The 27,920-nt window shown below is 42.4% G+C and overlaps 1 protein-coding gene across 2 annotated transcripts in view; it reads left to right on the top strand.

Annotated features, from left to right (window-relative positions):
* Positions 1-883: 883 nt before the first annotated feature.
* Il1rl2 (interleukin 1 receptor like 2) overlaps positions 884-27,920 on the top strand; it is a 35,124-nt gene continuing 8,087 nt past the window's right edge. Inside the window, exons 1-9 of one of the 2 annotated variants that reach the window (XM_040729498.1) lie at positions 884-1,494; positions 1,648-1,742; positions 2,401-2,638; positions 3,888-4,089; positions 14,109-14,271; positions 17,794-17,865; positions 20,730-20,859; positions 21,626-21,762; positions 27,710-27,853. In XM_040729498.1, the coding sequence (XP_040585432.1) occupies positions 1,673-1,742; positions 2,401-2,638; positions 3,888-4,089; positions 14,109-14,271; positions 17,794-17,865; positions 20,730-20,859; positions 21,626-21,762; positions 27,710-27,853 (1,156 nt within the window). In that variant the 5' untranslated portion in view covers positions 884-1,494; positions 1,648-1,672. The remainder of the gene's footprint in view (positions 1,495-1,647; positions 1,743-2,400; positions 2,639-3,887; positions 4,090-14,108; positions 14,272-17,793; positions 17,866-20,729; positions 20,860-21,625; positions 21,763-27,709; positions 27,854-27,920) is intronic. The other variant, XM_040729499.1, reaches the window with a different exon arrangement.

The following is a 27,920-nucleotide window of genomic DNA, read 5'->3' on the forward strand; positions in this document are numbered from 1 at the left end:
TTTGGGCCTCCAAAAGTACATGTTCAGTCCCTCCCCACCTGCTTCTCTGGGAGAGTCTGGAGACAAAATTTATGGCCTTGCATTTTCATTTTTCAAACTTGAATCAGTTCCGTGTTGTTTACATTGCTAGAGTCAGTTTACACCGATTAAATTCAGCCTCCTCTTACCAGCTTCTTCTACTCTGACGTTTGACTTTTCTTTTGTTTAACTTCCATTTTGGTAGGACCTGTAGCGTCTATTTCTTCTGTTTCTTATTTTGCTTAGCGTCATGTTGTTTACTGAAAAGCTCACAACCCCCAATCTGCTTTGTATTCCAAGCCCAGTGATTGATTCTTGGCGAATCAACAAACTCATTCACAACAGAGATCATCCCGGAAGTGTAAGGCAATGGGGCGGGGAACCTGATCACCTTAACTTTGTGAGCACGGGATGGCTAACAGAGGAGACTGACCCTGTGGTTGTTAGGAAAGTCTCACTGTCCCTAATTCCGCAAGGACAACTAGGAATACCCGGCTAAGAAGCTGGTGGGCTGGTTGCACTTGAGGTCTTTTTCCTCTTCTCAATGCCCTGTGGGGGTCTCTGGTGCCTGCTGGGACCACAGATCCGGGTGAGCATCTCTTTAAGGAGATTTTAGACCAGAGTGGTGCTCAACCTGTGGGATGACTGTTGTACAGAAAAATCTAGCACGAGAACATAGGGTTAATACCTTCTCACAGAAGCCATGCGGAATGGCTTCCACTTCTGGGACAGTGTCGGGCATGTAAGAACCATTCAAATAGAGTTTGGAAAGGAAGGTTTTTTTTTTTTTTTTTTTTTTTTTTTTTGCCGCGATCTGAAGCAGATGTAAGCCCACATTCCTGATAGATGAACATGATAGCTTGGAATCAGGCAAAATAAGACTGAATGTTCTCTAGGGCTGGGTTCATTCTGTCCTGCTCCACTTGGGGAAGGTGAGTCTGCTCCGCCCGCGGCGGAGAGGCGATGCCCCGGCTGCGGAATGCGGTGACCGACCTTGATCTGGTTCCTGACGGGGTTCCTGATCTACTTCAGGAGACCCGGCGCTCCGGGACCCCATAGGCAGGTGGATCCCCGCCCCCTTCCCGGTGTGTCCCGGGCAGCATCGACTCTAGAGGAGGGCAGAGGACAGAGGGGAGCCTGCGATTCCACTGGGGCGGCTTGGCGACTGTCTCCTCCCGGACACGGAGCCTGAACTCAGGCTGGGGTCTTCAGGCTTGGCTCATTCTCTCCCCTTCCTGCCTGCCGTTCCCAGATGGACCTGCGACTACTGCTCAATCAGCGGGAGTTTGGGGGTTCCAGAGAGCTCTCCTGACCCAGGCTGTCTCAGGCGCGCGCTGGGCGGGTCCATAGCCTGCTCTGGCTGCGGTGAGATCGCTCTAAGTGGCAGAAAGATCTGCTACTAAGTCTGCCCCTTGTCACCCAGCCTCCCCCACCGGTCCCCTCCTCAGGCCAGTCTGGGTTTCTGGACTTCTGAAGGTTAGTACAGAGCAGTGGTATGGAAAGAGGGTGAGGACAGGCAAGCCTTGGAGTGGTGAGGCGGACATGGAGGGCTGAGTTCTCAGAAGTCTTAGTCTTGATGCTTGGGGGAAGGTGTACCCAGCCCGGCTGCATCCCTTACTTCTCCCGTAGTCTTCTTTTCCCCCTGTAGCCCAAAATGTGGATGCGGTCCTGGTCCTTGCTGCTGTGCGGGGTGTCGTTCGCGCTTCCACTTTTTGTGATAGCAGGTACGTTCTGTGAGTCCTTGGGTCCCAGACGCCTGTCTCCTTTGGACAACATTCTTTGTCACTCATCTTCAGGGCCTCAACTAAGCCCAAGCTTTGCTAATCACTGCTCTAGATGATCTGGTAGGCAGAGTCCAAAAAAAAAAAAAAAAAAAAAAAAGGGGGGGGCGGGGGTGGATAGAAAAAGTCTATTCCTAAGTTCTTGAAGCCTCAACCCCAGATGCCACCTTGGAACTTTAGACTAACTTAGTTGATGTGGGAAATTGTCACTCAATTCCAATGCTTAAGCGGGTGGATTACTAGCTGCGGCTATTTCGTATAACGGGTTATTTTTTGGTCTAAAAGCTACCAGAGACAGATCAAATTTCTAAGAAAAACTAACTTGGCATAAATGGGCTTTAAAAGGAAGGTGTCTTTAAAACCATCCACTGACTTATCCAACTCAGCGAGGGACTGCAGGGCAGGAAGCATAGGTAGCCAGGATGGGTCAGTGCTGTGGGGGGGAGGGGGACAGAGAACTAAGGGCAGCCGAGTAGAAGAATAAAGGCAAAGGGCATGGCGGTTTTGTGGAGGGGACTGCAGAAGGCCTGTCCTCATGTTTTCTGGAGTGAACAGCGACACCAGTGTTCTGCCCTGGTGTTTCTTGTGTTTCCCTCCCTAGGCACGTGTGAGGATACTGACATGCACCACGAGATCATTTCAGAGGGCCGGCCTTTTGCTTTGAATTGCACATACCCTCCAGTAACAAACGAGGCAGTCAATCTGACATGGCACAGAACCTCACCCACCCGAAGCTCAGTATCCAACAACAGACAGCTTAGAAATCACCAGGACCACACGTGGATTTTGTTTCTTCCTTTGGAAGAGGGGGACTCGGGCATCTACCAGTGTGTTATAAGGTAAATCCCTCATTTAAAGGAGAACCAATTCACATACTTCCCTCTCCATTCATATATATGTCCTTTAAGAAAACGGGTGTTACTAACCTTTATTTTTGAGACTCGTTATATAGCCTAGACCGATTTCCAACTTACTCAAGCCCTGAAAGTGCTAAATGACAGATGTGAGCCACCAAAACCAGCACGAAGGTACACAGAGGCAAAGGGCATTGAGGCAAAAATACAGGATGGCCTTCAGCTGTTAAGAGGTGACTTGCAGCAAGTGTATTTGAAAGCAGGACAGATCTATGAGTCATTTGGAGGGCACAAGTTGCATCCTTTTCACTGAAATGATGTTTCAGGCCAGACCAGCTTACAAAGAGTGCTCATATCAATATTATTGCTGCCATTTCCTCAGAAGGCTGAAAGGTGTTGATCTCTGGCTAATCCAGATCAAAATGAGCCTCCTTTGAGAAGTTTTCATAAGGAACCTGCTTAAAGCCGGCATTTAAAAGGTAGCCAGCCTAGGAGATGTTCTAGAGTCTACCGGAGTCCTTGTGCCAGGTGTAATGCCATTGAGTGACAGTGACCCTTTGAGCCACTTCCATGAAAGACAATTGAGTCTGGAGGGAACTATAGTCATTTGGAAGCTTACCTTCCTCCCCCTTCCTCTCCTTTTCAAAGTTTTTTAAGACTTCGGTGAAACCCACCTGAAAACCACATTTGACCAGAGAGGTCTAGTTCTGTGACTTCCCACGCTAGCTTGACTGACAGCCACATACTCTACCATCTCTCCAAACCTAGGTTTTACTACCTGTAGACTGGGCGTGTCCCATACACCTTTAATCTCTGTTAACCTGGAGCAGCTCTGGGTCTTTGGTTTACACACCATCGCCATTTTTAAGGACTACAGACAGTTGTTTACATGTCACCACCTGATTTACCAGATGCTTTGCGAGGCAAGTGATTTTTGTGGCTGCAATGGATGCAGTGCAAACACTGTCTAGTCTCTTCAGACAAACAGTTCCAGAAGCCCAGGGTGTTCATCGGTGCCTCCTGAGCCATTCCAAAAGAGATGCCCGTGTTTCCACTGCACAAATACCAGTGATTATCTCTGGGCGATGCCTGGTGTGGGGGCTACTTGCGATTTCCGATGAGGCCAAGGGTTTGTACAATGTCTAGAAAATAATTAGGAAAGATGTGAAAATGACTTATTGAATTCTGAGACTGCTTAAGAATTCACTGGGTTCAACCCGCTGTTTTCTCATAGGAATGCACACAGCTGTTACCGAATAACTGTAAACCTGACGGTTGTTAGAAAACATTGGTGCAATTCTTCCACGGAGGGCCCCATAAATTTGTCTTTGTCCGATGAGTATCAACAAAGTTTACCCATGGGAAAATCGGCCAGTCTCGCGTGTCATCTCGACTTCCCGGACAGTTGTGTCCTGGATTCAATAAAGTGGTATAAGGTAAAAACAAACAAGCAAACAAACAAACAAACACAAATAAAAAAGCAGCAACAGCAAAAACACTCTATTGATACGATTTTCTCCTCATATAAAACCCACTTTCTATTTGAGGTAAAATTGAATCTTTCCGAGCATATTTGGTATTTTGTATCAAGACAACAAGTGGTAGTAACACTGGTAATTGTATTAAATTTACGGTTGTTGTTGTTTCGTTACGCTGTTTCATCTTCTCCTTACCCCCGGTTACCCATTTTTCAGGCTCTCCTTGCTATCCGTTTTTCACTCATTTTGGTTTGTTTGAACGACTCTGGTGTCCTGGTGCTTTGAAAATTACGAATTATACAAAGCCACGCCCAAGAAAGATTCCTGCCGTCCCTGTTTGACGTTACTCACCACACAGGTGGCTGCCGCTGTCAATTCTCATCATAGCCTCATACAACACTGTATTTATAAATTGACACTTGTATCTTAGCCATTCGCCTTTGAAACGTGAACAGAGTTTCTCATGCTCATCTTTCTTAATCTTGTTTTCACTTTAACCTTGACTTTGTCTCGGCAGATGAGGTACAGTTTGGCACTGCAGCGTAGGTCCCTCTATGTACTTCCTAGTCCCCAGTCCAGCCACTTGGGCCGTGAGTTTCTGTTATGGGTTTTCATCTGTTGATCTCCTACCCTCATTTGTTCTGTGGTGACAGGATTACTCAAATGTCTTACTTTTTTTTCTTTGCTGACTTTTGGTAGCATTTTGTTTCCTAGGGAATGGCAAGTTTCATTGGAGGCTTCATGTATACTGGCAAACAATCTATTTTCTCTTTTCATTATCATCTGCTTCAGCAGTGGAGCTAGAGTTTGGTCCTCATTCCAGGGTGTAGTCCCACTCTCCTCCTCTTTCCCTAAGCTGGTGCAACCACCTTTACATGTAAAGCTTGCCCTTCAAAACAAAGCCTTCTGTCCTTTCAGAAAGCCTGCTTGTCTTTGGCAGGCATCCTCTTCACTTGGGTTCTTTGTCTCCTCCTGTGGAATGTGGGAAAGAATGCTCTTAGCACCATTGACAAGTGTGAAGTTCTCAAAGGCATTTGATCTCCAACCTGAGAGCTGCTAGACAGTGAAGATGCAAATAAATAATTCATTCCGCTTCACTGGTTTCACAAATTGCTTCTAAAGTTTCATAGGAATCTGACTTACTAGGCTGATAGGCAATTTCTTGTAAGGGTAGGATAACTTTGCATGTGAACTTTAATTTTCAAAAATCATAGGCAGGCAGATCTTTGTGAGTTCAAAGTCAGCCAAGTCTTCACAGAGAGTTCCAGAATAGCCAGGGCTACGTAGAGAACTGTCTTTAAAAGAAAAAAATCAGTTTAGTGAGCATGAAATGATACCTTGTAGTTGTTATTTTAGTTTTTTTCCCTCTTAATTACCAATGGAATCAACCATTTGTGGAGGTTACTGTCCATTTCTTAATCCCCTTCAGATCTGCCAATGTCTTTTGATGTATTTCTCTCTTAAATTTTTAATTGTTTTATTGTCACTTATAGCAAGCAGATTTTACACATTTCTTTGTTTTGGGAAACAAATGGCATGCATGAAAACTTTTTCATTGACGCTTAAAATACATGTAGAAAATAGTAGGAAACATGCAGGTAGACGAGTGATAATGGATTGTCACAAAGTAAATGCAACTTTAATTGCCTTTACCACCAAGGTCAAGATTAGCTATTACTAATAGCTTTAAAGACTGCCTCTGTTACCTGGAAGAACCAAACCAAACCAAACCATGCCTTCCTCATTCCCAGGAGCACTGCTTTCCTAATTTAGACTCCCACATTAACTCTGCTTCTTTCTGAACTTCGTATTTGATTCATCTGTGCCTAAGTATTTTGTGTTTAGCCTCTTTGGACCAACAGTAAATCCTGAGAACCATCCACATTGCAACCTGTACATCCAGGTAATCATCCACTTTAGTTGTTGTATAGTATTATCATTGTCAGACCCTTGAGTTGTTTCCAGTTACAAGTAAGGCTAGTGTAAACCTTCATGGGCATACCGTTTGGTTTACATATGCTTGTGGTTTTGTGCAGTGTTCTGCTGAAGAATGGAGCAGTTGGGTCGTAGAGAATGTGAGCAATGTTAGTATTCTAATGTGTCTGCATCTGATAGCACAGGGTATGATTACCCTGCTCTTCCTTCCTCTCCCGTCATTCCGCAGTGCTGGGGATGAAACCTAGCGTCTTGCACATATAAGACAATGGCTTTGCCATTGAGTTCCTTGCAGACCTGCTCTTTGTAACATTTGCTTTTCACGTGATGACTGTTCTACTCTGGCTTTTCCACATTTCCTGAGGGATGGTAGTATTTGTTCCTCTTGAGTTTGCTTGTTGTACTTGAATGAGTGAGTGTGTGTGTGTGTGTGTGTGTGTGTGTGTGTGTGTGTGTGTGTATGCGTGCGTGCACCTGCCATGACATGAATGTCAAGCCAGGACAACTTGTGGGGCTCAGTTTTCACTCTTTACCATGTGGGTCCTGAGGATTGATCTCATGTGCTCAGTCTTGGATGCAAGCACCTTTATTGATAAGCCAACTCATCAGTCCTTCATTGAGTTTTTTTTCTTTTAAAAGCATAGTGTTAGCTGAGGCATCACATTTAATTTAATTTTTTTCCATGTGAGTTCATAGTTCACTTGTCTTTTCTTCCTTGCTTTGCATGCCAACTCTGATTTTAGTCCAACTTATATTGGTATGTGGGTCTGCAGAGTATTTTCTTGCATGGCATGTTCTGTTTATCTTCTTAGATATTGTGTCATTAGGACAGGCCTGAAAGTTTGCCCCAAACCCTCTTGCGTTAACTTTCTCCCATGCAGGATATTCATATTCTTCTGCATGCATACACAATTTCATAATCAACTTGGTCATTTTTACAAGATTTCTGAGATTTCCAGTGAGTCTGTGTTGCTCCAATTGACACCCTAGAAGTGGTAATAACCATTCTTGTGTGTGGTAATAACCATTCTTGTGTGTCTGGAAAAGCTTCCAGACTCCTGGGATATTTAAGATATTAACAAATGTCTTTTTGAGTCTAGGGAATTATTCATAATTGACTTAGATTCTTATGTTATGAATCCATGTTAAATTTTACAAAAATACTCTTGACTTTTCATTTTATTTTTTAATGTATTGAATGGTATCTTGGTTGCTTTTCTATTGTTGTGAAAAGACACCATGACCAAGGCAACTTATAAAATAAAGCATTTAATTAGGGTTTATAGCTCCAAAGGGTGAGTCCATGATGTGAGGAAGCACAGGCAGGCAGGCATGGTGCTGGGGAAGTAGCTGGAATCTTACCTCTAATCTACAAGCATGAGGCACAGAGAGGGAGGGGTGGTGTAGGGGGAGAGAAAACTCACCCCAAGTGACACCTCCTTCAACAAGACCATACCCTAATCTTTCCCAAATAATTCCATCGACTGGGGATGATGCATTCCAGCCTAGGAACTTATAGGGGCTGTTTCCACTTAAACTACCATAAATGACAAGATAACATTGGGGATCTTACAGTAATCTTCCAATCCTGGAATCCCTTAGCATGGTGTGTAATCACCATCACATTTAACGTACCAGAATTCTTTTTCTAGAGTTTTGCTTTTGTATCATGAATGTTGCTGTTCTGAGCTCTTGTAGCTTGTGCTATATCTATGTCAGATTTTCATACATAGGCAGTCTAGCTTAGTGAAGTGCATAGAGTGAAACTTCAGTGTTCTTTACTCTAGAAATGTCTCATAGTTCTAGAAGAAATTACAAAGCGATAAACCCACTAGCTGGCCCACTATGGTCTTCAGTAGTGACATCACCCAGGATTTTCTCTGAGTTTTCAGTGTCATGTACTGCTGTCTTTAATATCTAAAGGGTTATTCATCCTATCCAGTTCTATTCATGACAGAGTTAATATGTTATGCTCATTTAGAAATTTTGATTTAGATACGTTAAGATGATACTATCTGTAACATGTAGTCTTCCCTGCCAACTGCCTGAGCCCTGCCACAGTTGCAGCCCCCATATAACACACGAGACACTATATTAATTATGAAGCTGTTGGCCATTTGTTATAGTTTTTCATTGGCTAGCTCTGACTTAATTATTGACCCATTATCACCAATATATATTTTTATAAGGACTTATCTTTCCGAGAATGCAGACTTGCATCCCCTCTTCCTGGGAATCACGTGGCGATGGCTCCCTTCACTACATTTCCCAGAATCCTCCTAGACTCCTAGTCCCTCCTATCTTGCTTCCCTGTCAGCCAACAGTGCTTTATTTACATATATTCAGGACTTCCCCATCAACCATTGAAATATATTTCTATTTTCTTCTTAATGTTCATGGAATTTAATTTCCAGTGCCTTGTAACTTCACTTCCTTCTTTTGTTTCTTAGTTCATTACTCTTGCCGGGGCGTGTTAATTTCATAGGTATTTTCAAAGTACTAAATGCAGACCTTGTCGATCTTCTCTTATTAGTTTTTTCTTTGTTTGCTTCATCGATTTCTGTTCTTGTCTAGCTCTCCCCACAATATTGTTTGGTTTTTGGTTTAAATTTGCTATGATTGTATGAATAGTGTGAGATAGACACTTATATCATTAAGCCAGAGTTTCTTTTTTTTCTTTTTTCTTTTGGTTTTTCGAGACAGGGTTTCTCTGTATTGTCTTGGAAGCTGTCCTGGAACTTGCTTTGTAGACCAGGCTGGCCTCGAACTCACAGAGATCCACCTGCCTCTGCCTCCCAAGTGCTGGGATTAAAGGCGTGCGCCACCAACGCCCGGCCCAGAGTTTCTAATATATAGATTTAAGGTTGTGGCTTCCTTTAAAACCGTGTCTTGGTTGATGTCTGCAGGTTTTCACCTATCATTCTCTAATCACCCCACTCAAATCATTTCAATTTTCCTTGCGATTTCTTCTTTGACTCTAAATGTTTTTGAAGGGTTGTTTAATTCACAAGGGTCGTAGTGTTTGGGTATTTTCTAAGGTAACATTTCTGATTTTGATGTAATATGATAGAGAGAACATTTTATATACCTTCAGAATTTTTTAATTTGAGGCTGGCTTTTTGGACATATGTTCAACCTCCGTCAATGTCCTTGTGTATTGAAGGGAGAGTAAACATAGGAATTTGAGCTTGTGGATTCTGTTATCCTTCCCTGTTCTCTTTTAGTTTAACTTAGACTTGTTAACACAACTTTGTGTGATTTTGCTGTACAACTGACTTTATTAATGTTTGTGTTATACTTTCAAGATATTATCTACAGAAATATTTTAAGCTGCTTCGGCTTCCTGCTTCATTGAGTTTTTGCGGTGTGCCTTTTTCTTTTTCTTTCTTGACATTTGCCTCCCTTTGGTGTTGGTACAACAACACTAGTTTTATTGTGGCAGCTGGTGCTTTTCTATATTTCCACTTTTATCCTTCTGCACTTGTCTCCTTTCAGGGGATGCTTTTTAAATAGCAGGTATCTGGGCCCTTAAAAGCTCTAGGCTGGATTTTTACTCCTCATGTTTTCTGTGATTCCTGATGTGTTACCTTCAAACCTCCTTTGTTGGTGGTTTTCATTTACTATTCTGATTCTAAACTTACTGCCTTTCTTTTTTTACTTTTTTTGTTAAAATCAAGCATTTATTAGCTATCTTTATTTTTATGAATTTCATAGTGGACATATTCAACAATCATTGGCTGATTAGCCTTGAATTATTGCCATGTAGTATGAAATTCTTTTAGAATTTCCCCACACATTGAACTTTATCCTCATTTATAATCTAATCAGTATCTCTGAACTTGTGTCTGAAAGTTTTCTTTATTTAAAGTTCATGTGTCAGTGTTTTGACTGACTCTGTGTATACCACATACAGTACCTACAGAAACCAGAAGAGGGTATCAGATCCCCTGGAACTGGAGTTATAAATGCTTGTGTGTTCACTTGTAGGATCTGGGAACTAAACTAGGTCCCCTGAAAAAGCAACAAGTTTTCCTAACCCTTATACAGATCCATATCTCCAGTCCCTGGAATAATTCTATGTAATATATATGTGTCCAACTAACATTTCATGAATTTTATTAGTGTAAATTATATAATTAAAAATGTTTATTATTATCATTGTTGGTATACTATTCTTCATGGATTGGCACTTATTTTCACTCTGCATTTTAAACATATTATTCGATGGTTTGTGGTATCCAGTATTTTTCATGCTTCATGGACAGGATCACCTTTCTTATTCTTGGATTTCTGTCCCTTTTGAAGGTGATAGGTTCCAATCTCTGAATTTCTTGAAAACACTATCCCTGACTTTGGAGTTTAGTAGTGTGACTCCAGTGAGCTGAGACAGAGACTTCCTATCTATTCTGCACACACCTTTTGCAATTATAGCTTATTATGCATTTGCTCCATTATTTCTTAGTTACTAGTTCCTTCAGTGTTTTCTCAAGTTATTTTCTTTTTGTCTCCTTTAGAACTCTAATTAAGTATGTATTTAACCCATTGTTTTCAATGTGCTTTTACATCTCACATGCATTCTCCTGTTCTCATACCGTGTACATATGCCTCAGCGGGCAAGTCTTCCTAGCTTGTTTTCTAGCATACTCCTTTTATTCTCAGGTTTGTAAAACCTTCCACTAAACTCCCCAGTGCAGATATTGTAATTTTCAGTTATCTATCTATTTTTTTCCTTTTTACATGTATGTTTTTGCATGTGTGTGAGTGCACCTGGGCATGTGTACAGGAAGTCGGTGTCAAGATTCATCCTCCATTGCTCTTCTGTATTATTCAACGAGGGAGAGTCTTTTCCTCAAACCCAGCACTTAACCTATGTGGCTAACCTTGCTAGTGAGCTAACTATTAAAGATTCCCTGTCTCTGCCTTCTGAAGCTGGAATCCAGAGGACGGCCACACCCACCTGGCATTTAGCTGGTTTCCTGTGGATCCAAATTCCAAGGCTCAAGCTTGCACAACAAGCACCTTAACTACCAAGCCATCTGCTCAGCCCCAGATCTGTGATTTGCGTTCTTCCTTTCTCGTCACTCACCTATACATGTTTGAAGTTCCCAGTGCTGCTGCTAAACCAGTCAACTTAAACGTCACTAGTTCGAAGTCTCTGTCTGATAATTTTATTACTTGGTTTTCCTTCGTGCCTTCCATTTCTCTTAATTGAGATCAAGTTGAGGGCGTGGAACTTGTCTGTTTCAAATCTAAACTACGTCATTGATTTTGGCTTTCTTCCTGTCTCTGTTTCTGCCTTGTTTTGGCAATGGTCCATTTCAGCCCTCGGAAACCATTGTGACCATCTTGTTTCTTTGCTAGTAACATTTCAACTCTTCTTTCTTTTGCCATCATTTTTGATGATCAGACTCCTGCCCATCTCACTGGTTTCAACTTCATCAGACTTTTATACCTAGTGCATATTTTGGGATATTTTTGTGTCTACAAAATATTATACTTGCTGAGTCAGAAGTAGAAAATGCAGTTGAATGCATGTTGGTGCATACTAGTATTTCATAGACAGCATTATTCAATGAACTATGACTAGATAAGACACCTAAATTTACATGATCCCCCTAGAGCCTAGCTTATTTACAACCTGCATTAGTTAAATGCATTAAGGATATATTCAGAGGTACTAAAATATTCAGCACTTACCCTTGGATTAATTTAACCAAGAGAAAATTCAAATTTGAATTCTCTTTTCCCCTTGTGTCTTCTGTCTGTTTCACTTTGTGGTTTCAGGGTTGTCGTTAGTCTGTTGTTGTTGATCTGAATTCATCCTTGGGTCTGTGTCTATCTATGCCTGTTTGATGTCTTACTGTCTCTTGCTGTGTGTATCCAGCAAAGAGCTCTGTTCTTTCTTTATTGAACATTATAGCATTAGGTGGGGAAGGAGTGAAGGATACTTTACAGAAATCCTTAACAGTTTTACAAGGGACTAGGTCACTGACTCCAGCTCACCCTAAAGCACTCAGTACTGAATGCGTACCATCGTCAACTTATATCTGTATGCTATTTCCAATGTTTATGTTAGATAATTGTTACACAAGGTCTCTTTACACATGTTTGATGTTTCCAGCATTTACTACCTTAACATGCATATATGCACCGAATCCTTTCTGGGCCAGGGGTGTGGAAGAGTACATAACTTTAAATTGCAACTATGTATTAGATTATGCTGTAAAAGCTGATACATGGGAAATCAAAGGCAGGTAAGGTTGGTTGTTACATTGTTCTCTTAAACGCAAGTTAAACAGACAGGCTGACTGCACAGTAAGACATAATCTTAAGAGATCTTAAGGTGCATTAATAACTTGGCTGTATGCCTAAAAGCAAAAGAGGTCCAATGTCTTAGAATATATTTTCATCATAACAATGGGTCTTCATAACAATGAGGGGTGATGCTGTTATCCATCCAATCCTTAATAGTAGCTCCCATCTATCAGAGAACAATTGCCAAGTGATTACTGGAGTTCCCTCACAGAGTATCAACTGGAACAATGTAAGAAATCTAGAAAGACAGCAGGGCTTTGGTGGTGCACACCTTTAATCCCAGCAATTATGAGTTCAAGGCCAGCCTGGCCTACAGAGAGAGACAGGCTCCAAAGTTACACAGAGAAACCCTGTCTCAAAAAGACAAAAACAACAACAACAGCAAAAAGAAATCTAGAAAGACATGTTGTACATTATAAATATATGTACTTATTATGTACATTATTTATTGAATTTTGCATGCAAAGTAGATTTATTCTCCTTGTTCTGGGGTGGAGAGTAAGGACTGACTCCCCCTGTGGCTGGTTAAGTCTGGAGACAATGCAACACCAAGTTGGTTACATTTGTTGAATTAGGATTTTATCTATTAGTTTGTGAGTTTCATGAGGACAGTGACTATGTCTAATTCCCCCATGGCTGAAGTCTCTCACAGTGTGGGAAAGACAGAAACTTAAATATTTGAATAGAAAAAAATGGACTCAATTAGCCAAGCAGCCTCTCTGTGGAGTGGGGTTTCTCAGAGAAGGGGGAATAGTCCTGGGCAAGATTCCGGAAGTGGGTTCATGAGGTGAAGGTGATTAGCTTGATAAAAGGAGCTTTGGGAGTGAGGAAGGTGGCTTCCTTGGTAAGATGTTTGTCTTAAAAACACTAGGACTTAGTTTGATCCCCATAAACACATGTAAAAAGGCTGGGAGTGGTGGTGCATCAGAGACTGGCAGATTCAGATTTCTGGGGTTTGTTGGCCGGCCAGCCAAGTCCCTGACTGTCTCAAAAAACAAGATGGGCAGCAGCCAAGGAAGATCACACACATGCTCCATACACACGAGAGAGAGGGGGCGGGGAGGGAAGGGGGACTAAGAGATGACTGTCCACCCCTCTCTGTTTCTCTCTATGTTGATTGTCACCTTAATCTGATTGAGAAATGCTTAAGAATTTAAAGAATACCTCTGGGTGTGTCTGTCAGCACATTTCCAGTGAAGATTAATTAAGAGGAAAGTACCCCGCTCTGGATGTGGGTGGTACCATCCCATAGTCTGTGTTCCAGATGAAATAAACAGGAAAACGAGAAACTGCAACTGCAGACTTTCTGTCTACTCCCTGGCCTCCATAGTATGCTCTCCAGTGCTCCTCCACACACTTCTCAACATGAATGGGTAAAATCTCTGAAGACACAAGTTCATTAAGAGTCTTTAAGTTGTTTATGTCAAGTGTTTTTTTATCAAAGTGAATCTATCTATCTATCTATCTATCTACCTACCTACCTATGTATCTTCTCTATATGTCTGTCTATCCATCATCTGTCTGTCCGTCAATCCATCTATCCATCCTCCATCCACCCATCTGGCATCTAGCTAGCATATATTACGCAATGTCTTCTAGTTAGATTGTAGGTGACCATGTGGATATGGAAGTTGTCTCCCCATGGCACCTAGGATAATGCTAACTAGCAAAGTTACTAGCATTTCCCAGTACTCATTCAGTTCTTGTGTGTGTGTGTGTGTCTTTAGGGTTGTGAAGAACTTAAAGCAGGGAAGAAGTATGCTGTTTCAGGAACAAAGCTTCTTGTGAACAATGTTGCTGCAGAGGACGGTGGGAGCTATGCGTGCACGGCCAGACTCACATACTTGGGGAGACAGTTCATGGTTAGAAACTACATTGCTGTGAGCATCAGTAAGTTTACTTAAACACTGTTGTCTGCTTTTCAGCTTCATGGGAGCTGAATGACTTCAGGCTTTGGAGACTGGACCTTGATTTTGTTGAAGGATAACAGACCCTCAAACATGTCATTATTGGATCAGAGAGTCAGAAATTGAGAAAAAAAGGAGACAAGCAGCTTAATTTTCCAAACTTTAAAAGCACAATATTCAAAACTCTTGGAGAACATTCAAAGAGGCTGTATAATAGGGGAATTTTCTGGGTGCTTAGCAAAGTGTAGGCATCCATGGTAGACAGCGTTAGGTTTACCTCCCTTTCCCCATCGTCTTCACTGTTGTGTGTATTGAGGAGGACCTTTCCAGGCTTGGTGCTGCCTCCTAGTTTCAGCTTCTGCAGAGTGTGTTTCCCAGATTACCCACTGTTTGTTCTGTGTTGGGTCTCAAGTCAGAGTAGTCAGTCCTTCTGGAAGCAGCCGTGCTAACTGCTATTTCACTGGCACTCAGTGTCCTGAAACGTATGATAATCTGCAGACTGTAAGGCAACATCTTAGATTAGACGGAAAAAAAAGCCTCAAATATTCAGCTCAAGCATTATCGTGCATATGTTCACAGGGTTGGTTAGAACCACACTCAGGGTCAGAACTGTGACCTTCAGTGTTCAGGTCAATATTTTTTCCTTCTGTACACACTGAATGAAGAATTGGTCTGCCTTCTTCAGGTGTTTCTTCCCTTAGGGCATTCATATTTGCTACTGTATCTAAGGAAATGCAGCTTCCTTTTTCTTTCAGATTGAGTTTTATTTTGTATGTAAGGATGTTTGCCTGCATGCATGTCTGCATACCATCCATGTGCCTTCTGACCAAAGAGGCCGGAGGAGGTGTCATATTCCCTTGGAACTGGAGTTACAGATGGTTGTGAGCCATCATGCCGGAGCTGGGAGCTAAACCTGGGGTCTATCAGTAGGTGTCTTAACTCCTTAGCATCTTACAATCTCTCCAGCCACAAGATAGCTTATTTGTTTTTCTTTCTCTTTAACGGAGTTGTGTTCTTGGGTTATCTGCTCCCATGATGACTTCCTGCTGCCCACCTGGGACTGCTCCTGGGTAACTCAGGGCGGACTCTCCATTACAGCCACCTGGCTATTCTATACATCTAAGACTTGTTCTTCCCCACATGGCTCTTCCTGCCTTGTCTTGCACCGTTCTTTGTTGAAATTACTTACATATTACTTTACATTTACTTACATATTTTTGGATGGTCTTCAATTTTAATTTTCTACCTTTTTTTAAGAAAACAAATTGCAGTCTGTTTTGTGAGTGTCCTGCTCTTGGACTTTCCTGCTGATGGTGTCTCCTGTGAGTGGCCCCCTCATCTTGTTCATATTTGGATCCCCACTCTCTGTTAGGAATAGATCCATTCATTGAATAACTGACAGCCACAATGCTGCATTTAGTGTTACATGAGCAGCTGAGGAAATTTCTTAAAGGGCTAAACTTCTAGGAAGTTACTGGGTCTAAGAGTCCTCGAGCCACATTAGGAGAATCAATATTTATCCACAGTCTGTTATATGCTTAGAACTATGTTTAAACCTTGTAATTAAAAAATTGAACATGTAATTCTTCTATTGGGAGGCCTCAGATTCATGGGTAGTGAGCTGAGAGCTACAAGTGGATTATTTGGGCATCCTGTGCAAAAATTGCAATTATAACTCATGTTCTAAAGGAACAAAAACAATCAGAAGGAATTAGAAAAGTGGCCAACAAACAAACTGGACAGACTTCCAAGAGGAAATGAGTTCTCTGTGGGATTCTGATAGATGAATGGATCTTTAAATCATAAAGGAAAATGAGAAGGGCCACAGATAAGGCAAGTGCCACAGTACCAGACATTGTGTTTCTTGTTGGATCCATAGAAAATTTCCTTACAACATAAGTGTGTCAGGGAAGAGGAGAGTTGGGAGCTGAGTTCAAGTTGGGAATAAGTTCAAGTGGCCACCCATCTGTGGCCTTCATCAGACTGAAGGATGTGAGTGCAGTGTTAAGAGGCTGCTATGTAATGGGAGAAGCTGGCCCCAGGATGGTTAGAAGCAGGAGCGGTTGAAGCAAGCCTTGAGTCCTGAGACCACCTAGAATAACACCGTGACATCCAGAAGAGTGTTGACAGTCTCTGCTTGGGTGCAGTGATTATTCATTCAGTAACTCTTCACTGAGGGCATAAGAGATGCCAGGCCCTATGCTAGCCATTGAGAAAATGATGATGAGGGAAAGAAACATCTGGGTACTGCTATGATAAAGTTTGAAGCCTGAGAGGCAGTGGAGGCAGAAACAGATGATAATCCAGTATGAGATGTGTCATTACAGGGGCCATGCATGCATGCTGATAGGCAGGAAACAGCTCATAGGTTGATAGCATGACCAAGGTCTTTACAGATAGAAGACTAAAAAGCTGTGCAGGCACCAGAACAAGAGGAGCCATGTTGTGTATGAGAGATGGAAAACAGGCAAGTTGAACTGGGTTGATGAGATTATGACAGGTGATGTGGTTAGAGAATCAATCAGGAGTGAGGGGTTGGTGAAACTCGAATTCCAAATGGGGCAGCATAGATTCTCAGAACAATGGTAAGCAGCCAGTGGTGTTGATTCCATGAGAACAGCTTGGGTGGTGCTTTTTCATTTATAAAGAAGTTGACTGGCCACTGTGCTGATGCTGCCTCCAGGAACAGGACAGTGGTTAGGAAGCAGACGCCAAAGTACATGTGAGACATCATGCATGCACAGTCACCATGGTAACATGGATGATGGAGAGGTGTAGACACATGCACTGTGTCTCCAAAGGGGGAAAATGCACCTCTTAGAGCTATTTGTATAGAGAGGAAGGAAGGAGTCATAAATTCTGGGCCTTTGGGCATACGCTGCTGGGTGGACGGTGACATTAATCAACAAGACAACTCAAGAAGAAAATATGTGTAGGAGAGATTTGGTCTTTGGCAAGTTGAGCATGAGGCATGCAAGAGAAAAAATAGAATAGGTCATAACCTCTGTGGGTCTGGAACTCACAGGGAATCCTAGAGTTAAGACTTTCTGGGCATTGGACTTTAAATGGCAATTAAAGATGTGAGTGGGTAAGCTGGTCTAAAAAGAGTAGAGAATAGAAAAGAGATGGTCGTGAAGTGAAGACAGAGTCCATGACTTTGAGAAGTTAGGAGGTAACGTGTTGGGCTGTGTGGTGAAGAATTTGAAGGGGGTGTTGAGAAAGCTGTTGACTAGGATGACCTCCAGATTTGATATGTGTGTGACTTAGTAGATTAGATCATTGACTAGCTGATGGTGATTTTCACTGATATCCACTTCATGAAGTGAAGGGCTTACGGAATGCAGCAATACTATGGTCGTCCTAAATGTCATACTTTTGAGTTTTGAGTTTTCTTGACCAGTGTTTATGAAGCTTTTCTCTCGCTGCACTTCATGCCATTACATTAGGTTTCTGGGGGGGAGTGTGTAATTTTTTTGCAGTTCTAATGGGTGTGATTTCTTATCAGAGGAAGTTGTGTCTGGAGGAAGGATTCCTAATATCACGTATCCAAAAAACAACTCCATCGAAGTTCAACTCGGTAAGTAAAGGTGCTGGAACCCTCCTGGTTACTATGGGTAGAGTTCATTCCATCCACTTGTTTTAGTGGATGCATTGAATGTTCAAGGTGGAGACAACCCAGCACATGTCTAATTTCCAACTCTTGGTGTGCCTGGGCTCAACAGGACATGTATCAAAGTGAAAACCAAGAACCTCAACTTGGGGTACTATGGTGTCGATGTACTGGCACTGAATACTGCGAGTCTTGGTGACTTCTGTGACTTTGTTTGTGCAAAAGCAATGACAGCATAAACACAATTACATAAATGTAAAACTACTGCTATTAAATAACCTGGATCAGGAATTCTGTATTATTTTATCTCATACAAGAATATGCATTCAAGAAATAAGGGAAATGACTATAGTATATCCATCATTCACACAGTAAAAGACCAAAAATCAATGTCCCAATGTCCCAGAAAAGGGGCTCACTTTTTCTTATGTAGAGGTGTTACCAATAAAATAAACAGAGTGAGCACTGTCTGGGGGGAAAAAGCAATTAAACCAAGTCTTTATTAAAAGGAAGCTCTTCAGATTCAGCCAAAATCATACTTCATTTAGGTTTTTATCTGTCCAATAGTATGCTTTAAAAAAAAAGACATGTAAAAGTACATGATCCAAAAGATTAAAAATAACTGCACTGGCAAAGTATCATTTGAAAAAATTATCATAAAAATCAGGATCTTTCAAGATCCAAAATGTTAAATAACCAATTGAGTCACTTTATTCAAATTAAAACTGCAAAGCTTTTCAAAGTAGTTTTTTGTTGTTGTTGATACTGGTGATTGAGCCTAGGGCTTCACACACACACACACACACACACACACACACACACACACACACACACACACATACTGGAAGAGCAATATAACCATTGGGTTATATTCCAAAGTCTTTTTATTTCTTATTTTGAGATAGGGTTTAATTAAATTTAACTTACTCTCTATTCCAGGCAGTTCTTGAATTTCTAATTTCCTGATTTAGCTTCAGTTACTGCTCCACTAGGCCTAGAAAAATACAGTTTTTATGTCACCATGAATCAAATACATAAGGCTAAAAGTCCTTTTTTTTTTTTTAAAGACAAGATTTCTTTGTGTAACAGTCCTGGTTGTCCTGGAACTCACTCTGTAGACCAGGCTGGTCTCCAACTCTTTTCTTTCCTCTGCCTCCCACATACTGCAATTAAAGGCATGCATCACCACTTTCCAGTAAGGCTAAAAGTCTTAGAAATATAGGAATAATACAGCAAGGCAGAACACTTGTGAGTGAGCCACCATGTGGTTGCCGGGAATTGAACTCAGGACTGCTGGAAGAACAGTCAGTGCTCTTAACCGCTGAGCCATCTCTCCAGTCCAGAACACTTGTGTCCATATAATGGGAAATTCTGATATACTGAATCTTTGGCAGGTTTATTAGACAAGTGAGAACCCAAAGATTGAAGCAATGTATTTAACAGCACCATCTGTAGAGGAGGGAAAATGAACAATGTTCAATCAGTACCGTCCACATGACCAATAAAATAGAAGGTGGCTGTTTGTTCATGTGCAGTGTAAGGAAATACAAATTAGATTCAGAGCATGAGCATCTATAATAAAATGGTCTGACCATTAGTATCATTGAGTATATGAAGCACCAAGAAGCTTATACAGCGCTGGTAGAGATACAGTTTGAATCAACCCTCTAGGAAACAGTCCATCACAACCTTGTGAAGTTGAGTATTATATGCTGTCAATGCTAATGTTGAAGAAGCTATATGTTCCTATTATATACATGGATCATATGCATTTATATGAAATGGGTTCATGTGTGCCTCAGGAAACATACACAGGAAAGTTCCTAGAAGACTCACCTAGGAAATATCAGAAACACATAAAGCAGGAATGAATACATAGTGATTTTAGAAGAAATAAATAGACAGAAGTATATCCCACTTTATAACACATGCAATAGCACAGATAAGCCCCCAAAGTACATGTTAAGCAACAGAAGCCAGATCTGGTGATAAATACGCAATCGGTGCAATAAAAATGAAGGAATGTGGGAAACTTTGGAGTTTGGGAACTACACTGTTTTCTTCATGGAGAGAAGGTGATACAGAAGTTTATTTTAATGCACTGTACTCCGTGTTGTTTATTATTGTTTGCATTATACAATAAAATGTAAAATACCACATAGAATGAAGAACACCCTTTGAAAAGTAAAGTAGGCCATATTGGACTGAAGAACAAGATAAATTGAAATATAGATTTACTAAATATGATTTGGTTGTGTGTGGACACAGGGTAAGGGAATAGGAACAGGGGCCACATCTGTTAAAGTAGGGATATCCAGTGAGAAGAGGAAACTAGAGCTTGTGTCTCGTGTCTTCCTACAATGCATGTGTCACCTAGAGCAAGCCACTCAGTCTGTCTGAATTTAAGATTTTCATTTGTCCCTAGAGGAATGCTGCCCACTTTTCTTTGCTGAATTATTTCAAAGATGCACAGTCTTGGGGGTTGGAGGATGACTAGGAAGCACTCTGTAGACTGGAAAGGACTTTGCTAACATCAGTAGGAATAGGTGGAGTAGTGCTTATGTCTCACATTGTGGGAGACTCTCTTCAGAGATGTCGCTGTTGGGGAGTGTGTGCAGATCTCTTCACAACACGGGCTGGAAGGCTTCTTGCCATCCTGCCTTATATGCAGAAAGAGGATCAAGCACATGGACACCAACCTGGGGGATGTTTGTGGCAATTAATACATTCCAGGCTCAAAAGCAAGGTTTATTTGTTAACTAGATTACCAACCAGGGTGACAGCTTGGGAATCTGTAGCACTTTCAGTGTTTATAAATCTTATTGCTTCAGGCTCCACCCTTATTGTGGACTGCAATATAACGGACACCAAGGAGAATACAAACCTGCGTTGCTGGAGAATCAACGGAACCCTGGTGGATGACTACTACAACGATTCCAAGCGCATCCGGGAAGGAATTGAGTAGGTGCTGACATGGGGACTTCTCTGAAAGCAAGCAATGGTTACTCCATAGACATCAATATGCTGCTATCCTTGCTTTTGATAGACAGTGCCACTGGCCTTTTCATTTCTGCTCTTGACTTTGTCTTCTAATAATGATTATGTGCTGTGTGCAGCTGGGCATCTAGCTCTGACAAATGCAAGATGCTTATGTTTTCCACCAAATCAGTGTCAGAGAAACACGAGCTGTACCTTAGAGAAACAACATCTGTATGTGCCAACTGTCACTCAGACCCAGCCTATCCCATTCAGTTACATTATGAGCTGCTGGCCTTCAATGTGGAGTTAGCACAGTGAAGACCAGTGCAGGATTTCTTGTGGGAGACGGTGCACAGGCAATGGTGTTCAAACTCAACTTCTGGTGCTGTGATTTGTGATATAAATGGAATCAGGACTAATGATCGTGGTGAACCCTGCTGTGTGCATACATTATTATATAATCTGGTGGGGGGCATGACAATTAGGGCTGTGCCTGGGACAGTAGTCAGCAGAGCCACATTTTTTAATGACTCTCCAGATGAAAATGAAAACTCATGACTATAGAATATCCATATATTAAGTAACCCTAGTAAGTATCTCAAGAGTAAAATATGGCCCAGGGAGTTCTCTAGGAAAAACAAAACAACAAAACAAAACAAAAAGCCCACACACTATTTCTAGAAGATAGGCTACACTTTATGTTGCATAAACCTGGCTTACATGTTAATGGCTGACTCTTTCTTTCCAGAACCAATGTTTCCTTCAAAGATCACATTTTTTACACCGTGAACATCACATTCTTAGAAGTGAAGATGGAAGACTATGGCCTTCCTTTCATGTGCCATGCTGGAGTGTCTACAGCCTACATCATGTTGAAGCTCCCAGGTAATGTCCAGCAGATCATTGGAAGTGATGGCCAGGGAAGGCTGTGTCATACATTCAGTAGGTGGCAACAGGAGGCACAAAATGGAGAACTCAGGAGTACCATTTAGTGAAAGATGGTGCCGTGTCTGATGGATGCCTTGGGATAAAGCTGAAATTCTATCAGAGTATTTTTGCCTGGGTCATCTTTATAGACATTGAGATTTTATGCCTCAAAATTCCAGAAAATAGAGTTTTCCTTTTTTAACCAAATTGCTCAATGCTCATAATCATTTATTTGTGACTTTCAACTTTTAGTCTGTCAAACATAATTTGCTGTACAAATAGAATGCTTGTATTTAATGTTTTTAACCTGTAACTTTGTGACATTGTCTATACATCTGATGTCTGAACACAAGGACTTTCAAATGCACAGGACTTTTTTTTTCTTGATCATTTTTAGTGACTAAAGAGCTCTTTTAAATTTTTTTCTTTCACTTTTGTCATCCTTACACATGGATAGACTGTGCTGAGATTGTGTGCTGTCCCTCGTGACCCCCTCTGATCTGTCTCTTGCTCTTGCTCACTCCCTAATTCCTAACTGGTCTGCCTGCCTCCTGCTTTCCTGTCATTTTGATGGAAAGCCACACAGCAGAGGGCAGGGTAAAAGCAGACCTTGAGAGTAACTGGAAACTCAGAACATGCCTAAGGGAGTTACCAGAGACCTTGTGAAATGCTCTGTGTGTGTGTGTGTGTGTGTGTGTGTGTGTGTGTGTGTGTGTGTAGAGCTATAGCCATAAGAGAGGGCTTGAATTCATGAGAATACATTGATAATCAATTAACCACAATCACAAAGTGGGCAGTGGTGGTACACGCCTCTAATTCCAGCACTCGGGAGGCAGATGCAGGTGGATTTCTGAGTTTGAGGTCAGCTTTGTCTGCAGAGTAAGTTCCAGGACATTCATGGATACTCACAGAAACCCTGTTTCTACAAACAGACAAGCAAACAAACAAAATATCAGTTAATCACATGCATCAAGGTAAAGCCCAATGGACAGTTTTCTCTAGAACTTGACCAGTGTGGCTTTGTCACTGTTGAATTCTGATCTTAGGGGATGTACATCACTTCCCTTAGAGTAGATACAAGTAGGAACATGTCTAAGGCAGTATACAGTTCTGAATGGACATGCTTTCCCCCCTCACTTTGATGACCTGGGGTTAGGCTCACTCTGTCCCTAGTTATGCTAACTGTGAGTGGCCATGCAGCACCTGCTTCTTTGTCTTGGACTCTTGGGGACCTGCACAGCTTGGTTGGATGGAAGGAACAGTGGGCTCATATGTGTCCACTAGCTCCTTATCCTGCACTGGCTTTCAAGGAGAGTCATTTTTGATCACCTTTCCTGCCTCTTGATCTTCTGTACCTGTCATTCCATTTGGAGGCTCTCGAGGCCCTAGCAGCTCTCCTTTGAGTCCTGAATCCTCTACTCCTGCAGCCTTCTGTTCTCCATGGCTTCAGTTATTACCCTAAGGCAGATGCAAACACATTCCACATATCCAACTGCGTTCTCTCTTCCTTCATGGCAGCTTTACCTTTCCTGCTATATACTAGTCTGCAGATACAATGGCAAAACAATTCCAAATCTATTTAATCTCTTACACCTTGTTTTCCTACCTTTGCTAAATATTTTTCATATACTTTATATCCAAAGTCTGATGTCATATCTCATGACAATGACTGACTAACTTGCCAGATTTATAGTCTCCCTTAGGTCTGTCTGCTACTTCTACCAGGCTTGTCCATTCTACTAATTAGCTAGATGGTGGGGTGCTGCACACCTAGGACTTGACCATTAAAGCTTCCTCGTTTAAGTCCTGGCCTTAGCATTGCGCAGATGCATGGCCACCTGGTATCTGAGTTCACTTGTCTGTGAGTTGAGAATCATGAGAGCACCTTCCACACTATTGTGGAGAAAAGGTCCTGAGAACAAATTGGACTTTTCTGTTTTATTGGCAAATATAATGCACACAGAAAATGTGCATACCACATAACAGTTATATTGCAATTAAATACAAGTGAAGCTACCATATCTTCATTAGGGACAACAGATAAACATTGTGAGACAGAAAGGCCCACGTGCTATTTCTGGATAAAACATGTCTTTCCTACTTTGACCTGGACACCTCTTACTTTTAGGAAAGTCATTTCTCTGCTTTGTGATATTTGGTAATCTTTCTAAAAATAGTTTATTTTTGCCATTTTAGGGTTTGTATATTAAGAGTATGAGATGGTATTATTTCTTCTTTTCTTAGATACCTGGCATGTGTTGGTTCACTGATAATGTAGCAAGTAGCTCCTTTTTCATCTGAATTCTAGAAACCCATTCTACTCCACAGCCAGGTCACCTTTCATCAATTACATGAAAAATAAGTGGTTATTTGGGCTGTTTCCAGATTAGGACAGTTACCATGTAATGACACTATGGAAGTTCCTGTCTGTGTACCCTGGTCCCCATGTGGAAGCATTCCTTATGATATATTTTTGAGAGCAGAATTGCTAATTGAACCTCTGTCATCAGCTTTACTATAAAATACCACATCATTCCACATGGCGACTGTGCCCGTTCATTCTCACGCCCCTCAGAGTAGAGTATGAGAGAGTCAGAGTTGATCAACTTTGCAAAGCAACATGGAGCCTGACATTCAGTGCGATCTAAGACATTGGATTACTATAATGGCCTGGGCTATTACATGCTATTTGCATGATTATATCAGTTTTCCAAATGATGTCTTTGCTTGGAGAACTTTCTTTGGTCTAGTATAAGTTATTTCTCCAAGGATGTCGGAATCCCCAGCATCCCCGGACGGGATATTAATGCACTTGTCTCCCCCTGAGATAGAACAGATACTCTCGGCTTGGCATTCTTGGCCTTGGTGGCCCACCTCTTCCCAGTTACTTTTCATCCATTTCTGTTGTCTGACCTGCAGAGTGCAGTCAGACCAGCAAAGAATCCCCTTCCAAAGGCCCCCTATTTTGATGAAGGAGCCGATTTTAATAATCCAGTGAGAGTATGTTTTCTCAGCCAAGGAACAGAGAAGAACCTGAAGACACCCCCATAGCTTCCAGCAGTAAAAGAGCCTTGGCTTCGATAGGCCAGAGAGTGTGACCCCAGAGAAAAGGGAAAGGCTCGCTCTAGGACCTGACACACCTTATGGAATCCCTGACACCTAACATGGTTTCAGTTTCCATCTAACTTAACATATAAGTTTGACCGTTTAGCTACCTAGCCCCAAGATGGTCAATATAGACTTTATTCATACTGACTACCTGGAAGCATTATACTCAGAAGAACTTTGAGGCCCAGGCTCGTAGGGCTAATGTTACCAGCTAAGGAATTAATCCCTGCCAGTCATGTGGGTGTAGGAGGGATTATTTATTCAGTTAGTTTGGACTGATATGTAGGAAACTTTTCTAAACTTCTCTTGGTTTCTCCAAGTGCTCCCTCCACAGCCCACACACAGTGGCTTTTTGGTGGGTTGTGTCTACCTTGTTCTGATCACCTTGAGTTCTTATGAACCTCACCCTCTTAAATCTAAACTCCTTGGTGTGTTTGGTGGCAGCTTCTTCATTTTACTTCCTCATTTTTTTCTGAAGATTCTTCCAGATTTGATTCTTATTGGTTCATCTGAAGCAAGATCATGGGAAAGCTGTCTTTCCTATGAAATTTTTTCCTCCCTCCCTCCCTTCCCTCCTTCTCTCCCTCCCTCCCTCCCTTCCCTCCCTCCCTCCCTCTGTCCCTGCCTTCCCTCCCTCCCTCCCTCCCTCCCTCCCTCCCTCCCTCCCTCCCTCCCTCCCTCCCTCCCTCCCTCCCTCCCTCCCTCCCTCTGTCCCTGCCTTCCTCCTGTGTCTTTTACTCGCTTGCCCTCCACTCTAATCTCATCAGAAGGCTGCTATAGCAGCTACGTGAACTCAAATAACAAATCATTCTCTTTTTTTTCATATTTTGTTTTATTTGCTTGGGTGTATGTATGTGTGTGCGTCACATATATATTCCTAGTGCCCTTGGGAGTCAGAAGAGAGCATCAGATCTCCCGGAACTGGAGTTGCAGGGAGTTGTGAGCTGCCATGTGGCTGTTGGAAATTGAACCCAGGTCCTTTGAAAGAGTAACCAGTGCTCTTAACCACTGAGCCATCTCTCCAGCCCAGACGAATCACATTCTTTCTTTCTTTCTTTCTTTCTTTCTTTCTTTCTTTCTTTCTTTCTTTCTTTTTTTTTTTGTTTTTCAATGTTCAAGGCAGGGTTTCTCTGTGGCTTTGGAGCCTGTCCTAGAACTAACTCTTGTAGACCAGGCTGGTTTTGAACTCACAGAGATCCGACTGCCTCTGCCTCCCAAGTGCTGGCATTAAAGGCGTGTGCCACCACCACCTGGCTAAATCACATTCTTAATAATCTGGTATATTAGCGGTGATTTATTTCTACTTCTTTCTATTTTCACTCATTTGAGCTTCTTCTTTAATGAGACAATTTCAACATCATCATCTTTGAGCACATTTGCAGAGCAGAGCATTCCAACACTACTCAGTGCAAGGAATGGTGAACTGGAGAGGTTCAGGCTGCTCTCTGATTGCCAAGAGCTCTTTGAATCTCATTAAGTCTTGCCGGCTTAGTCATGGGATAGTCATATCATGGTCTGCAAGTCCAAGATCTCTGTCATAGACTTTGACTCTCCCAGACTAGATCCTCCCAAAGGGAGAGATGGTTACTCATACAACTGTGATAAGAACTGGCAAAGATAAGGAGAGGGTGGGCAGGAGGGGAGACTCCATCTCATAGTTAGAAGGCAGATGGCAAGGTTCTAAAGAAGGGGCAGGACCAGATGGGGCAACAGGGTGTGGCGCAGTCTCCACTAGCTCCACTGGGGCTTACTCAGTAGACTGATTTGGGGTGTGGGTGGTACCTCGTGTGCTTTCTGTCATTGTGCTTGAGTGTGCTGTTGCATCTAAAGACATTTGAAAATATACAGGAAGTCTTAGGCCTCGGATGTTAACTGTGTGTGTGGTCCAGGGAGGATTTGATCAGATCCTTCATGAAGATTTTATAAACTGAAAGAGCTTGTTCTGGAAGACCCAAACAAAGGTGCCTCCTCTTCACACCCCCTCTCCCCCTGGCCCTGCCCCCGACCCACCAACCCTCTTCTAGGTTGTGTTGACAATCTGACTGGGCTAATGAAGGCAGTGGCTGGGGAGGTGGATTCCCTTATTCTCTTCCCTCATTCCCAGGCAGCCCTCCTCTGGCAGCACCCGTTTGGGTTGTGGCAAGGTAGGGTGCTGCATGTTTCCTCTTCTTGGTGTTCCGGAGCTGTTCTGGAAGCCACTGGGACTTCCCTTTTGGAGTAACTGGTTCTTCCTCCAGCTGTCTGCCCACTTGCCTGTTGTCAGAAATTCTCTGCAGTACACAGAGCAGGCACTGTGTACTGTGTCAGGAACTACCAGACAGACACCAGCCCTGACTTCAGGAGCCCTGGAAAGGGCTGCATGAGACCTGTCTCACCGCTCATCTTGTGGATCCGGTACAGCTGGTCTCTGGGCAGAGGGCCAATAGCTCCATTTTTACCAGAAGTCCCTCTGCTCAGCTCTGAGGGTCTGGAGGAGCATATTGTAACCCAGAATCCCAGGGGAACCCCTGGGGGACATTCTAGTTGTGGTCAGACTGTACCCCAAGAAGGCACCTGGCCCACAGGCTCTGAAACAGTCCCCATGCAACTGGAGTCTGGAGTCTTGTTGCTCCTGCGTCCCTATTTAGGGCTTCCTGGTTTTCAAAGACCACATTTGTTCCCAAACTCCACAGTCCCCATTGAAATTATCCAGGAAACCTTGAGGTGTGTTCAAGCAGTGTCCTCACGGTTCCTACCTGGCTTTGACAGGGAGGATAAAGCTAACCTTCTGCCTTTGGTTTTTCCCTGTCACTTGTAGCTCCAGACTTCCGGGCTTACCTCGTAGGAGGGCTTATGGCGTTCCTGCTTTTGGTTGTATCTATCCTGTGCATCTACAACAGTTTTAAGATTGACATTAAGCTTTGGTATAGAAGTGCCTTCCACAATGCCCAGGCTCCAGATGGTGAGTATGTGTGGCCTTTGAGAAAACCGAAACGTCTCCAAAGTGCTGCCCACTCATCCGAGTCACC

The sequence above is a fragment of the Mesocricetus auratus genome, unplaced genomic scaffold (genome assembly GCF_017639785.1).
Source record: "Mesocricetus auratus isolate SY011 unplaced genomic scaffold, BCM_Maur_2.0 Super-Scaffold_100021, whole genome shotgun sequence".
Classification (NCBI taxonomy): domain Eukaryota; kingdom Metazoa; phylum Chordata; class Mammalia; order Rodentia; family Cricetidae; genus Mesocricetus; species Mesocricetus auratus.